Genomic DNA, 13524 nt, shown 5'->3' with positions numbered 1-13524 from the left:
TTAATTACAGGTAAAGGACCTTTGGTGACGCCACTCCGGTCATCACATGATCCATCACCATGGTAAAAGATCATGTGATGGATCATGTGATGACCGGAGTGACGTCACCAAAGGTCCTTTACCTGTAATTAATGCTCACCACAGGTCCTGTTCAGCAAAGGAGACAGAAGGAGATGCCGGGCTACACGATCAAGTGGACTAAGGTGAGTTAAATTATTTTTTTTAACCCCTCCAGCGCTAGTTTACTATGCATTCTGTATTCAGAATGCTATTATTTTCCCTTATAACCATGTTATAAGGGAAAATAATAATGATCGGGTCTCCATCCCGATCGTCTCCTAGCAACCGAGCGTGAAAATCGCACCGCATCCGCACTTGCTTGCGGATGCTTGCGATTTTCATGCAACCCCATTCACTTCTATGGGGCCTGCGTTGCGTGAAAAACGCAGAATATAGAGCATGCTGTGATTTTCACGCAACGCACAAGTGATGCGTGAAAATCACCGCTCATCTGAACAGCCCCATTGAAATAAATGGGTCGGGATTCAGTGCGGGTGCAATACATTTCACCTACCGCATTGCACCCGCGCGAAAATCTCGCCCGTGTGAACGCAGCCTTACTCTGTTCCTCATAATGAGAGCTGTGCGTACCTGTGTGTTCATCACAAACCAGAACAGGCTTTTATGCACTGGACAGAAACAATGAAGTTTCCTATTACGGTAAATGAGAGCAAGCAGAGATATTGAAAATTAGAAGGAATTCATACAGAAAATTAGTGAAAACCATATAACTTTTTTATTATACAAAGAATAATGTTAATTTGCTGAAAGTCAGAATACCTTATTAAATGCAATTCATGAAACTAAAATAAAATTCCATATAAATTCCTGTTAACACCATGTGCTTTTCGGACATTTTTAATTTTAGAAAGTATAACTAGTTTCGGTTACCGTTTGTTTTTATGTGATTGACGATTACACAGCTAAGCAAAATGGCAACCAGGTGAAAGCTACACAAATTCTATACCAAGTGTCATCTTTAAGTCTACTTTCACACTAGCGTTTTTTGCGGATCTGTCATGGATCTGCAAAAACGCTTCTGTTACAATAATACAACAGCATGCCTCCGTCATGAACGGATCCGGTTGTAGTATGTTTTCTATAGCCAAGACGGATCCGTCATGAACACCATTGAAAGTCAATGGGGGACGGATCAGTTTTCTATTGTGACTTACATTGTGTGTCAGGACGGATCTGTCCTGCTCCGCACCACATCAGGGACAGAAAAATGCTGCTTGCAGTTTCGTTCAGTTCAGTTTTGTCCCCATTGACAATGAATGGGGACAAATCTGAAGCGTTTTCTTCCGCTATTAAGATCCTACGACGGATCTCAATAGCGGAATTGAAATTGCTAATGTGAAAGTAGCCTAAACTACATGTGATGTCCATGTATGTCAGTTATGGAAATACATGGACATCACATGTACTGCCTTAATGGAAACTTATACGAAAATGAAAATGGAATTTGTACAATAAACTTTCCACAAACGAAAAATTCTTTTTGTTTCTACAACAAACAAAAAGCAACCTACAGTATATAATTAAAGGCACAGACACAGAATGTGATAGAATGCATTACTCACTCTAGGAACTCTGTGATATATTTCTGGCTGCACTTAGACCAGGTCCACGGGTTTGTGTCATAAGTTAAAACTGCTGACATCACATGGAATTCATTTTTAATTCCTATGTCTTTGCACTTTGAGCTGTCATCATGAGGCATGTTAAACCTGTGAGGCAATTACCATTTGAATTTAGACAGTGCGATATATCATGTTGTTCACATTTTGAACCCACAGCTACTGCTATTCATGCCCTGAAGACTGATTTTAAAAACATAACTGCGTAAGTTGCATATGGCTTTGTGTTTACAGGGGTTATCAGGGAATATGATATTGATGGCCTATCCTCAGACACAAATAGTCTGCAAGTTGATCAGCCACAAGCAGGAGTTCTGTTAAGAGGACAGTAACTTTAAAAAGGCTGTCCGTTTTTACCACTACGGTGACTCACAGGGATGAGCTATAAGCTGGAAGTGAATCTTGGAGCAAGTGATAACTTCCCCTGCAATACAACCAACTGGGCGAATGATGCACTCCATAGTGCTCAATAAAAGCAATATGCCATCTCTGTAAATGCATAGAAGGTGCAACCCCTCCAGAAACAGAGATTCTCTGTTTCACACTATGAGAAGAAAAAATAAAAGTAAAAAATATATTCACTTCCATTTTTTTTAAATATGGCTCTGTCAAACAGATGTCAGGTCTTAAGTCTCTCTGCACTGCTGGATAAAGTGCCAAAGTTATGTAAAGGCACAGACCTCCACATAGGTTTGGTGCTTCCTCCAGCAGGGCATGCGCATCTGCTTCCCTGCCCGCGCCTGCGACAAATCTGTGACTTGAATACACCACTGTTGTGGCATATAACTGTTAATAAATGCCCCCCATAATGTTTTTGAAAAAATATTTATTGATCCATCCAAAACTTGATTCAAACAATAGATCATTTTCTGATGATAATTTCTCTTTAAGCATTGGTAAGTCAACAGTAATAAAATATCAGGCTAGTCTCACATGAGTATAATACAGGAGCGTTTTTTGCGCTTATATTTTAGCTGCAAATTCTGGCCTGCCCGTGGATCTAATGACAAGGAATAAGATAGAACCCTAAGGCTACTTTCACACCTGCGTTCAGGTGTCCGCTCGTGAGCTCCGTTTGAAGGGGCTCACAAGCGGCCCCGAACGCAGCCGTCCGGCCCTAATGCATTCTCAGTGGAGGCGGATCCACTGAGAATGCATCCGCCTGCCAGCGTTCAGCCTCCGCTCCGCTCAGTGAGCGGACATCTGAACGCTGCTTGCAGCGTTCGGGTGTCCGCCTGGCCGTGCGGAGGCGAGCGGATCCGTCCAGACTTATAATGGAAGTCAATGGGGACGGATCCGCTTGAAGATGACACCATATGGCTCAATCTTCAAGCGGATCCATTCCCCATTGACTTTCAATGTAAAGTCTGAACAGATCCGCTCAGGCTACTTTCAGACTTAGAAAATTTTCTAAGTAATAATGCAGACGGATCCGTTCTGAACGGATGCAAACGTCTGCATTATCGGAGCGGATCCGTCTGATGAAACATCAGACGGACCCGCTCCGAACGCTAGTGTGAAAGTAGCCTAAGATGCTGCTAGTTCGAGTCAAGCCTGGATTTACAGTCATAATACTTTGTGTGTATGAAACAGACCATAGTAGTAAATCAAAAGGGCCATATCCACATTGCAGGTAGCTTATATTATATACCGAAAACCACTTACACATGTCCCAGTTCATGTGCTATGGTGAATGCAGCACCTAAACCATTTTCTTCACTGATAGAGCAACTCCGTTGAGGGTCACACATTGTACCTAGTTCTGCTAATCCTATAAATTAAAATCAAAACACACATTAACAATACTTTGTGCATTATTCTACCACTTAACATCATTGTCTATAGTTAATCAATACACTTTACAAATGACGGCTCATTTCTGCTTTTAAAACATGCTAATACTTTATGTAGAATTGAAAAGAGAGAAAGTATGAGGGGTGTTGAATAAGTTATCTACCCTAGCATGTTCTGTCAGCGTTAGAGAGCTCATCTGGACATGCAACACACACAGTACCAGTTCAGTCTGATGAAAGCACTAGAAGTGACAGGATGGCAAGTGCACTACAGTGCGGGTCTACAAAGAAAGTGAGGGATTTGGAGATTCGTTCTATGATTAAATTCCTCACAAAGGAAGAAAAGAAGCCTAAAAAATATCCATGAAAGGATGATTGCGATATATGGTGGTGATGCACCTTCCTACTAGTAAAGTAAAGTTATGGGCCAAGCCGTTTAAATTGGGTAGGGAATCAATTGAAAAAAGACCCCACTTAAGGGCGACTGGTCAAAGCATCTTCAGATGAAATGTGTAGGCCATGATTTTGGAAGACCGTTGAGTCAAAGTCAGTGTTATAGCTCATGAATTAGGCATTTCAGTTGGCACAGTTTCCGGTATCAATAATGTTTTCATGATGTCAAAGGTCAGTTCAAATGTTGACGCCTGAGCAAAAAACTTGTCGCCAGCAATTTAGCCAAGAGAATATAGACATGTTTAGAGAAAATCCAGGAGACCTCCGTTCTCGAATTATTATGGGTGACGAAACATGGGTTCACCACCATGATCCTGAGCCCCAACAAGAGTCCATGCAATGGAAGCACAAGGGGTCACCAACTCCAGAGCAAATTTTTGTGCAGTAGTCAAGTGGAAAGATCATGGCAACAGTTTTTTAGGATACAGAAGGCATTTTATTACTAGAATTCATGCTACATAAGAGAACAATTACTGGAGACACCTATGCTTCAGCAATGAAGACATTACATGAGGCAATCAAAGAGAAACGCTGTGGGAAGTTGTCGGTAGGTGTGTTGCAGCTTCACAACAATGATCCAGCTTAAAAGTCTCGCAAATCACAAGCTGCTATAAGGGAATGCGGCTTCATGGAGCTTAACCATCCACCCTAAGTCCAGACCTGGATCCCAGTGATTACTTTCTCTTTCAGAACCTGAAGAAATTTCTGCATGGGCAGCGATATCCTGATGATAATACAGTCAAAGAGGCGATAACAGGGTTCCTGAAGTAGCAAGAAGTCTCCTATTCTGAGGCTGGAGGCGAAGTGGAATAAGTGTGTTGAAGTCAAGGGGGATTGGATTTAAAAGTAGTAAGATCAATTTTCTCAGAAAATGTTGTTTTCATATTCAGGTAGATAACTTATTGAACACCCCTTGTATATGCACTGTTTGCAGGTACAAATAACTAGGATAGAAGTGCATCAGATTTTTTGAGAGTTAAATTATAACTCCAAATAAAACTGACAAAATACTGTAAGGTATGTACTAATTTAAACAAAATGACAGAACAATTTCACTATACAGTATACATCAATGCTTAGACAGAAGACATTATATCTATGTTCCCAACGCTATGACACATTTTTTTCACTTTCAGTGTATCCAAATAAAAACCCAAAGGCTGCTCTAGCAGTTGACATGGGGAACTCCAACAGAATAAGGCTACATGTACACGACCGTGGTGTGTTTTGCAGTCCGCAAATCGCGGATTCGCAAAACTCGGACGGCGTTCGTGCGCGTTCCCCAATTTTCAGAACGGCACGGACAGCCTTTAATATAACTGCCTATTCTTGTCCGCAAAGCGCGGACAAGAATAGGACATGTTATTTTTTTTTTGCGGAGCCACGGAATGGAGCAAAGGATGCGGACAGCAAACGGAGTACTGTCCGCATATTTTGCGGCCCCATTGAAGAGAATAGGTCCGCATCCGAAGGGTTTGTCTGGGTCCTGAAAAAAAATTGTGATGGTTGGGCATGGTGTGTGAGTAAAAAAACTAAAAAATAAATTTGCTATAGTTAACCCAGTTCCTGCAGTGCAACTTCCAGCGCTTCTGGTCCCAGTCTGGACTCCTCACACACTACAACAGCCAGCCAATCTGTGGCGTCAGCGGTGACGTAAGCAGGCATGGGCCACTGATTGGCTAGTAGTGGTGAAGTGCAGGGTGTCAGCATGTCACACTTCCAGCCAGACAGGGACTGGAAGGGACGAGGCGGAGATGTGCAGCAGGAACAGGGGCAATTAGAACAGGTGGGTGTTTTTTACTACGCATCATGCCTGGCCATCTTCAATTTCTGGGCCCGGGCAAGCCCTTTAAAAGAGGAAAGAAAATGTTATTATCTTTATCAAACCATCTTTTCTGAATTGTATCACTATATAATAGCTCACAAGAAAAAACTACTTACCTAAAGTATCACATTTATTACTGGCTCTGCATATATCTTCCCTACGTAAAAGAAAAGTTAAATGCACAAGTCAGTGCATGTAATAGGCATTATAAAGTATAAAGAGTAAACATTATATTTCATAATCTTTCTTTTTAAAGGGTCAATACTATTAATGGGAATATTTACCGCTTCTAATAAATGTAACCACCGACGGACTGCTAAAAGACTAATGAGCATCTAGTCTGTGCGGCAGTTCAGATTTTGATGGCAACGCTTCCTGTATTGATTTTGGACACTTTTCAAGCCAGGTAGGCTATACATATAGTATTGTTGTAGTTGCTCAACTGAATACACATAAGATCTCCATGCCATTGCTGCTCGTGACAGAAATCTTAAGAGGAAGTATTGTCATCAAATAGTTTTCACATTTTCAATGTACTGCACCCTAATAACCTTTTTTTAATTATTTTCTTTCTCATTTACCTGTTTATAAAAAGGCAGTGTTCACCTCATAGATCTCTTGCTGCTCTTGAACCGACACTGCCCAGTCACCCGCTGCTTGGTCCAAAAATGATGTTCACACATGATGGTACCAGGAGACAAAGAGCAGTAAGGGACTGGTCAGTATCGCTATGGGTGAGGCAGGGGAATCCATAAGGTAAGTAATGTGTTTTTATGATTGAACAGGAACCTCGGCATTTTAGAACATTACTTTTTTGGGCCAGTCTTAGTAAAAGTCCACAGGAATACCGTAAGTTGTGTCAAATTTAGTAAGAGGTGCACGCCTTTTAATAATTTTGTCGCATCTTTGTGCTGTTTGTGTGCCAGTCTTATGGCATAAATTATTGCAAGTGTGTTGGGCTGCCATGGACCCCCAAAAAACAATGCAAAAACCTCTCAAAACCTTGAGTATAAAAGAGAGTTTGGCTTGGGTATGCCATCACTTAAAGGGAACCTGTCATCAACTTTATGCTGCCCATACTAATGGCAGCATAAAGTAGAGACAGGTGAGTTGATTTCAGCGGTCTGTCATTTATAAGTTGAAAGTAAGTGGTTGCCGAGAACCAACATCACAATCATTGCAGACTGGGCCTGGAAAAGAGTCCCGGCCACCTGAGAAGATTCATGGTTCTTCATGAATTCCTGCTCTCTCTGCCCACCTTCTGATTACTGACCGTCTTCTACCTAGTTTTCTCCCTTTCTCTCTAGGAGAGAACTGTCAGTCATCAGCAGATGGTCGGGGAGAGCAGGAGATTATGAATAACCAGGACTCTTCTCAGGTAGATATGACTCTTTTCAGGGCCTGGGCTGAAATTATTATGATGCTGGTTCTCAGCGACCACTTATTTTTAGCTGACGTGTGACACACCGCTGACATCAGCATTTCTGTCACTAATTTATACTGCCCTCAGTGAGCTCAGCATAAAGTTGATGACAGGTTCCCTTTAAGAGGCGAGGTGGCTTACTTGTAACTTGAGGTAATGGCATGAATGAATAGAAGAGAAGAGCGTATTACGCCTGCCTTAAGGGATGTCATTTCTTGAGTCGGAACACTCTTTCAAATGAAAATCATTTGATAAATCTTGGTTTCAAGTCACTATTTTCTGCATTGCTACAGTATATACAGTATGAATCACTGCAAAATGAACATATTTGTTCAAGTTTTTATAATGAAGAATAGAAATGCCACGATGTGAAGAAACCATTTATGAACTGGTGTTGATGGCTACTGCAAGATGACCTTTCCAACAGAACACAAAAGCACACAATGAAAAAACCATTAGTTTCAAGTCATGCTTCCATAACTTCTTTAGCTAAAGCAAGGTAAAACTGTGAGGCTCTTTACTGAATACAATTAGATAGATGATACCTGGTAAGAAGAACCGCTGTATCATAGTGGGAAGGATGAGAGTCGTCAGGAATATTTTGTGTTCTTTGCCAGACACAAAAATTGTGAAGTGTTGTGGCTGCATTAAAGCTGATTACTGGTCCATCCTGCACATTAAAAAAATGGCTACACACTGTAAATAAGTATCAAAATATGAATGACATTGTATAAGAAGGAATTGAAAGAATAGTGAACATATAGTGAAGTCTTTTACAAGTAGCACAGGTGCATTACTGTATGAAGGGAAACCTGTCAGCCCATGCCCACTACTTCTGACAAGGAAGATGTGAAAGGCTTTATACTATCAATAATGCAGCATGATGATCAAAGATGTCTGAGGCAGGCCACTCGAATATGGACAATCCAAACCTGCACTGTGCTCACAAGTAAGAGTGGAATGGCAACAAGCACTGAACCTCAATGGCCCCAAACAAGAACAATAAAAATCCTGAATCTCATACCTGCTCGTTGTGAATTACAATTAGCTTTACGATCAAGACATTTATGAGATTCCCAATGCTTGGATCTTTATAGATAGCAGCAACCTAATATTGAAAAAAAAAAACAGAACATATATAAGACAAGTAGTTAACTGTTACCAGCCCTAAAGGGAATCCATCAATATCCCTAAGGCCTCGTTCACATCACCGTTTCTCCTTTCCGTTCTCCGGCTCCGTTGAGGAGCAGGAGAACGGAAAGGACGGATTCTGCAGATAACTGAGACCTAACTGAGCGTAACGGAGCCTAAAGACCCCAAAGACTATAATGGGGTCCGCTCAGAACACGATTTTTGAGCGGAGACGAAAGTCCTGCATGCAGGACGCTCAGTTAGGTCTCAGTTATCTGCAGTATCCGTCCTTTACGTTCTCCTGCTCCTCAACGGAGCCGGAGAAAGGAAAGGAGAAACGGTGATGTGAACGAGGCCTAAGGCATATAAACTGCAGTAACAAATACATAATACTGTTCCCACTGACTCCCAATCACTAATTCATATGTCCATAATCACCCCTGTACCCCCACACACCATACCTGTAATACATTGCCAAGACTACTGAGCGTGCACAAATAATGGAGAGGACTCCTGAGCGTGCGCTCAGAACTCGTCTCAGTAAATTCCAGCACTGGTTTGCAGGCCCAAAGCAAGAGAAAGGAAGTGACATAAAGATTAGAAATTGAGAGTCAGTGCCAGCAGTACTATTCATTTAACTTTAACTGGTCACAATTTGAAAGTATCTCATTACTGAAATTACGGTATAATCATTGGGGGTCATTTATTAAGACACTGGATTTAATAAGCCCTATAGCTGGTGGTGGATCCACCGCAGTTATGTAGAGGCGCCAGTCTTGCTAGATTCCTTGCTGGCTTAAATTTACACTGCCCATTGCCTTCTCTGCCCACTTTTTTAGACCTTGCGTGAGCAGATTGCGGCGCAAATAACCTTTAATAATAAGACTAATAATAATATTGAAGATGTATCCTCAGGATCCATATCCGATCGGTAGGTGTCCAACAACCCACACCACCACCAATAAGCTTCACTTTGCAGCCTTTGGCAATTGAGCTAGCACTCTGAATGGAGCTGGAAGCACAGCTCCATTCAAAGTGTAGTGGCCGTGTCAGGTAACTGCAACTCAGCTCCCATTGAGGTTTAATGAGAAATGTGCTGCTGTAACCTGGCACCGCCACTACACTTTGAACGGAGCAGAGCTGAGGATAGATCATCAATGTCAGGACCTTGTAAAACCAATTTAAGCCTTATTCACAAGTCAGTGAATTAGTGATTTCATCAGTGATTGGGAGCCAAAACCAGGAGTGGAGGCTACACAGAGATAAGGCATAAGGGAAAGATCTGCACCTGTTCTGTGTTTATACCCACACCTGGTTTCGCCTAAAAATCATTGATGGAAATCACTGACCAAACCCTGACTGTGTGAATAAGGCCTTCAAGTGAAAAACTGTAATCTGTGTGAAAACTGAAAGCACCAAATTTGTGGCATAAACAACACTCTAAGGCCCCTTTCACACGGGTGAGTATTCCGCGCGTGAGTTGAACGCATTGTACCCGCACTGAATCCCGACCCATTCATTTCTATGGGGCTGTTCACATGAGCGGTGATTTTCACGCATCACTTGTGCGTTGCGTGAAAATCGCAGCATGTTCTATTTTGTGCGTTTTTCACGTAACGCAGGCCCCATAGAAATGAATGGGGTTGCGTGAAAATCGCAAGCATCCGCAAGCAAGTGCGGATGCGATGCGATTTTCACGCACGGTTGCTAGGAGACGATTGGGATGGAGACCCGATCATTATTATTTTCCCTTATAACATGGTTATAAGGGAAAATAATAGCATTCTGAATACAGAATGCATAGTAAAATAGCGCTGGAAGGGTTAAAAAATTTTTATAATAATTTAACTCTTTAAAAGATCATGTGATGACCGGAGTGACGTCACCACAGGTCCTGTTGCTGCACACAGCAAAGAAAGAAGTCAGAAGAGATGCCGGCTCCGCGATCAAGTGGATTAAGGTGAGTTAAATTATTTATTTTATTTTTTTAACCCCTCCAGCGCTATTTTACTATGCATTCTGTATTCAGAATGCTATTATTTTCCCTTATAACCATGTTACAGGGGAAAATAATACAATCTACAGAACACCGATCCCAAGCCCGAACTTCTGTGAAGAAGTTCAGGTTTGGGTACCAAACATGCCGATTTTTCTCACGCGAGTGCAAAACGCATTACAATGTTTTGCACTCGCGCAGAAAAATCACGCATGTTCCCGCAACGCACCCGCACCTTTTCCCGCAACGCCCGTGTGAAAGAGGCCTAAGGGTGCACATGTTAACTATATTGACCTTGCCATAAAGTTGGAAAGGTTGCCGCACAAAATTACTTTTTTTTTCTTTTTAAAGCAACCAAATTCTAAAATTACACACTGAATAACAGTAATGGAAATGGCACACTCCAATTCTCTCATTTATCTCTATGCACAACACGATCATCAGGGTTTCTGGCAGAAAATGGGGAAGTCCCTGAGGGCTGACCCTCGCCCAACTTACTTTTATGGCCTGATGAATGTGTCATAACGGTTAAAGGTTATACAGTTCATCTTCTGTAGCCTGCATGTATTCTCATACATTACAGTCTGATCAGTGCCATTCAGTGTGAAACCCATCAGACAAGCTCTACCAAATCTCGGTGTGTAGCCCCTGGTTCTGCTCGGATTCTGATTTGTAAAGATAACAGCTTATATTTGTAATCAGGAAAGGGCTACAGAGTAAAAAGAGTAATACAGACATATAGCTACCATTGGTAATTACACAGCTTTTAGCTTTCGAAATAAATAATTATATTTCTTCAAGTGACTTATGATATACATTTCAATAACTCACTGAACAAGGTGTCTAAAAATAAATAAGACACCGGGGGGGGGGGGGGGGGGGGGGGGGGGGGAACTGCTTTTGAGTAAAAATATTTTTTCTGTATCTTTATTTTTACAGAGAGAACAGATTTACATTGGCAAGATTTCTTTTTGCAGTGGCTCTCAATCAAGGGTGTGTGCCGGCTGCTTAACACAAGTGATCATATCAAATATCAAGCGGCATTCCACTTGGCACACAACATAGCATCCATATATAGAAACCATTAACTCATACTAGTAGCAGAAAATAAACCATGAAATTCTGTTTTAAATACAGAGAGCTTACACATGGGGAAATAACCAAGCCTACTGTGATTCCCACTACACTGGCCCACCGAGCAGGATGACTCTGCTGGAAAGTCCATTTGGAACTGATGTTGTGGTCAGTCACTTGCCACTAGGGTCTATTTATTAAGGGATGATGTACAAACTGTGTAATAGATCTTATTGGTGATATATTCTGTATGTTCAATGATGCAATGAAAAGTGAATATGCACATGTTCTGTATACGTACATATGATTTCCCTTGTTGGGGCCAAGAAGTACAGATGTAGCCAAGCTAAACTTGACTCTGATAACAGATGGAACAGGGTTATCTTGGTTATCTCTTGACAAAAGCCATTGAAACGTTACTTATCTTTTTCTTGCCATTCTTAACGGGTTAACCACCAAGTTTAGCTTGGCTGCATCTGTACTAGTCTGACATGAACTCAGATCTTGATAAAGATATAACATAAAAAACTGTCAAATAACCTATCCCCCCTTTCTATCACATGTAATACCAAATCCATAGCTTTTCATAACTCTTGTTTTGTGAAACTTAAAATTCTTGTTTAGAAAAATTATATATGTGCACTTTAATGTTATAAAATACTTTTTTATATGGGGATGAATGTCAAGGTTTGACATTGCATTGAGCACAGGGATAAACTACAGTCATGAAAGACAATGGCTGAGATTTAGTAATGTGTCTTCACATAGAATCACTCTAAAAGTGGTGCAAATCAGTGCAATTTTGGAGCAACTGCAGTTTCTATAGTTTTTTCCCCTGACTTGCTTGAAAAAGATCCGGCACGCTGTTCCGGCAAACAGCGGCTGCGCCCGGCAAGGATGGATCGGTCAGGCTGTTCCCGGCCGAAACAGCCTGCTGGAGCTGGATATGTTTCACGCAATTGTGAAACAAGACTTAGCAGGAAAGAGCAGAGCATCATGGTAAATGGGTGAGGTCTGTATAATGTTATAAAATTCTGTCAACCAACCAATAATTAGTATACAGAAAAGTATGCAGAAGAAGTGTCTATCCCTGTACCAGATTTATCATCTAGCCTGACTCACTGATAATTCTGGTGCCAGTCTAGGCAGCCTGTCTAAACTTAATCTAAGATTTAGGCTACATGCACATGACCGTGGTGTGTTTTGCGGTCCGCAAATCGCGGATCCGCAAAACACGGATGGCGTCCGTGCGCGTTCCGCAATTTGCAGAACAGCACGGACAGCCTTTAATATAACTGCCTATTCTTGTCCGCAAAGCACAGACAAGAATAGGACATGTTATATATTTTTTGCAGGGCCACGGAACGGAGCAACGGATGCGGACAGCACACGGAGTGCTGTCTGCTTCTTTTGCGGCCCCATTGAAGTGAATGGGTCCGCATTCGAGCCGCCAAAACTTTGGCTCGGATGCGGACCAAAACAACGGCCGTGTGCATGAGGCCTTAGGATTAGTAAATCTGGGCCTTTAAGAGTGCAGTGATAGTTTGCTGAGTGCAATGACAGTAGTTGTGCTTATATGCAGTGACATCTATTGACACCATTGACATTGTTTTTACTATTACTTACAATTGACATAAGCGTCAAAATGTAGTGTTGTAGATTTCTGCCATGATGGCGCACCATTTTTGCATCAGCTGTAACCATTAGTTCTACATATCTTGGATATGAAATAAAGCGTTTTCGTCTGATATGTGAAACGTTGTGTGGCAAATTGTTAGAAAGTGCAGAGTTTGTAAACATATTAACATCTTCTTCAAAGCTTCTTGAAGTATGTAATAATGCCAACTCCTCCTTCATTTTAGACTCTGTAAAAAAATTAATATATTAGCAAAAAACGATTTATTATATTGCTAACATTTCAATGAACAAAGCTCTAAACATTTTTAAAATCAAAAAATGTAGATGTGCTATGATCTAATATTTACAAAATAATAAAAAAGGTACATTTTATCCAAACTAAGGTTAGTTTCAAACTAGTGTTTACCATCTCCGGCAGGATGTCCCGACAGGGAGCAGCCAAAAAGGGTTTACATAAATCACAGATCCAAGGTGTGGTGGGGATATATACA

General features: G+C 41.4%; 1 protein-coding gene across 2 annotated transcripts in view; it reads right to left on the bottom strand.

Annotated features, from left to right (window-relative positions):
• The window catches only part of ADAMTS20 (ADAM metallopeptidase with thrombospondin type 1 motif 20), a 289696-nt gene that overhangs the window by 162629 nt on the left and 113543 nt on the right, over window positions 1-13524 (bottom strand). For both annotated transcript variants that reach the window (XM_040410795.1, XM_040410806.1), the window contains exons 4-9: window positions 13022-13260; window positions 8219-8302; window positions 7740-7864; window positions 5888-5928; window positions 3366-3471; window positions 1644-1790 (exon numbers count right to left, since the gene is read on the bottom strand). In XM_040410795.1, coding sequence (XP_040266729.1) covers window positions 1644-1790; window positions 3366-3471; window positions 5888-5928; window positions 7740-7864; window positions 8219-8302; window positions 13022-13260 — 742 coding nt within the window. The remainder of the gene's footprint in view (window positions 1-1643; window positions 1791-3365; window positions 3472-5887; window positions 5929-7739; window positions 7865-8218; window positions 8303-13021; window positions 13261-13524) is intronic.

The sequence above is a fragment of the Bufo bufo genome, chromosome 1 (assembly GCF_905171765.1).
Source record: "Bufo bufo chromosome 1, aBufBuf1.1, whole genome shotgun sequence".
Lineage (NCBI taxonomy): Eukaryota > Metazoa > Chordata > Amphibia > Anura > Bufonidae > Bufo > Bufo bufo.
Note: the sequence above shows the minus strand (reverse complement) of the source record. Positions and strands in the feature narration are given on the sequence as shown.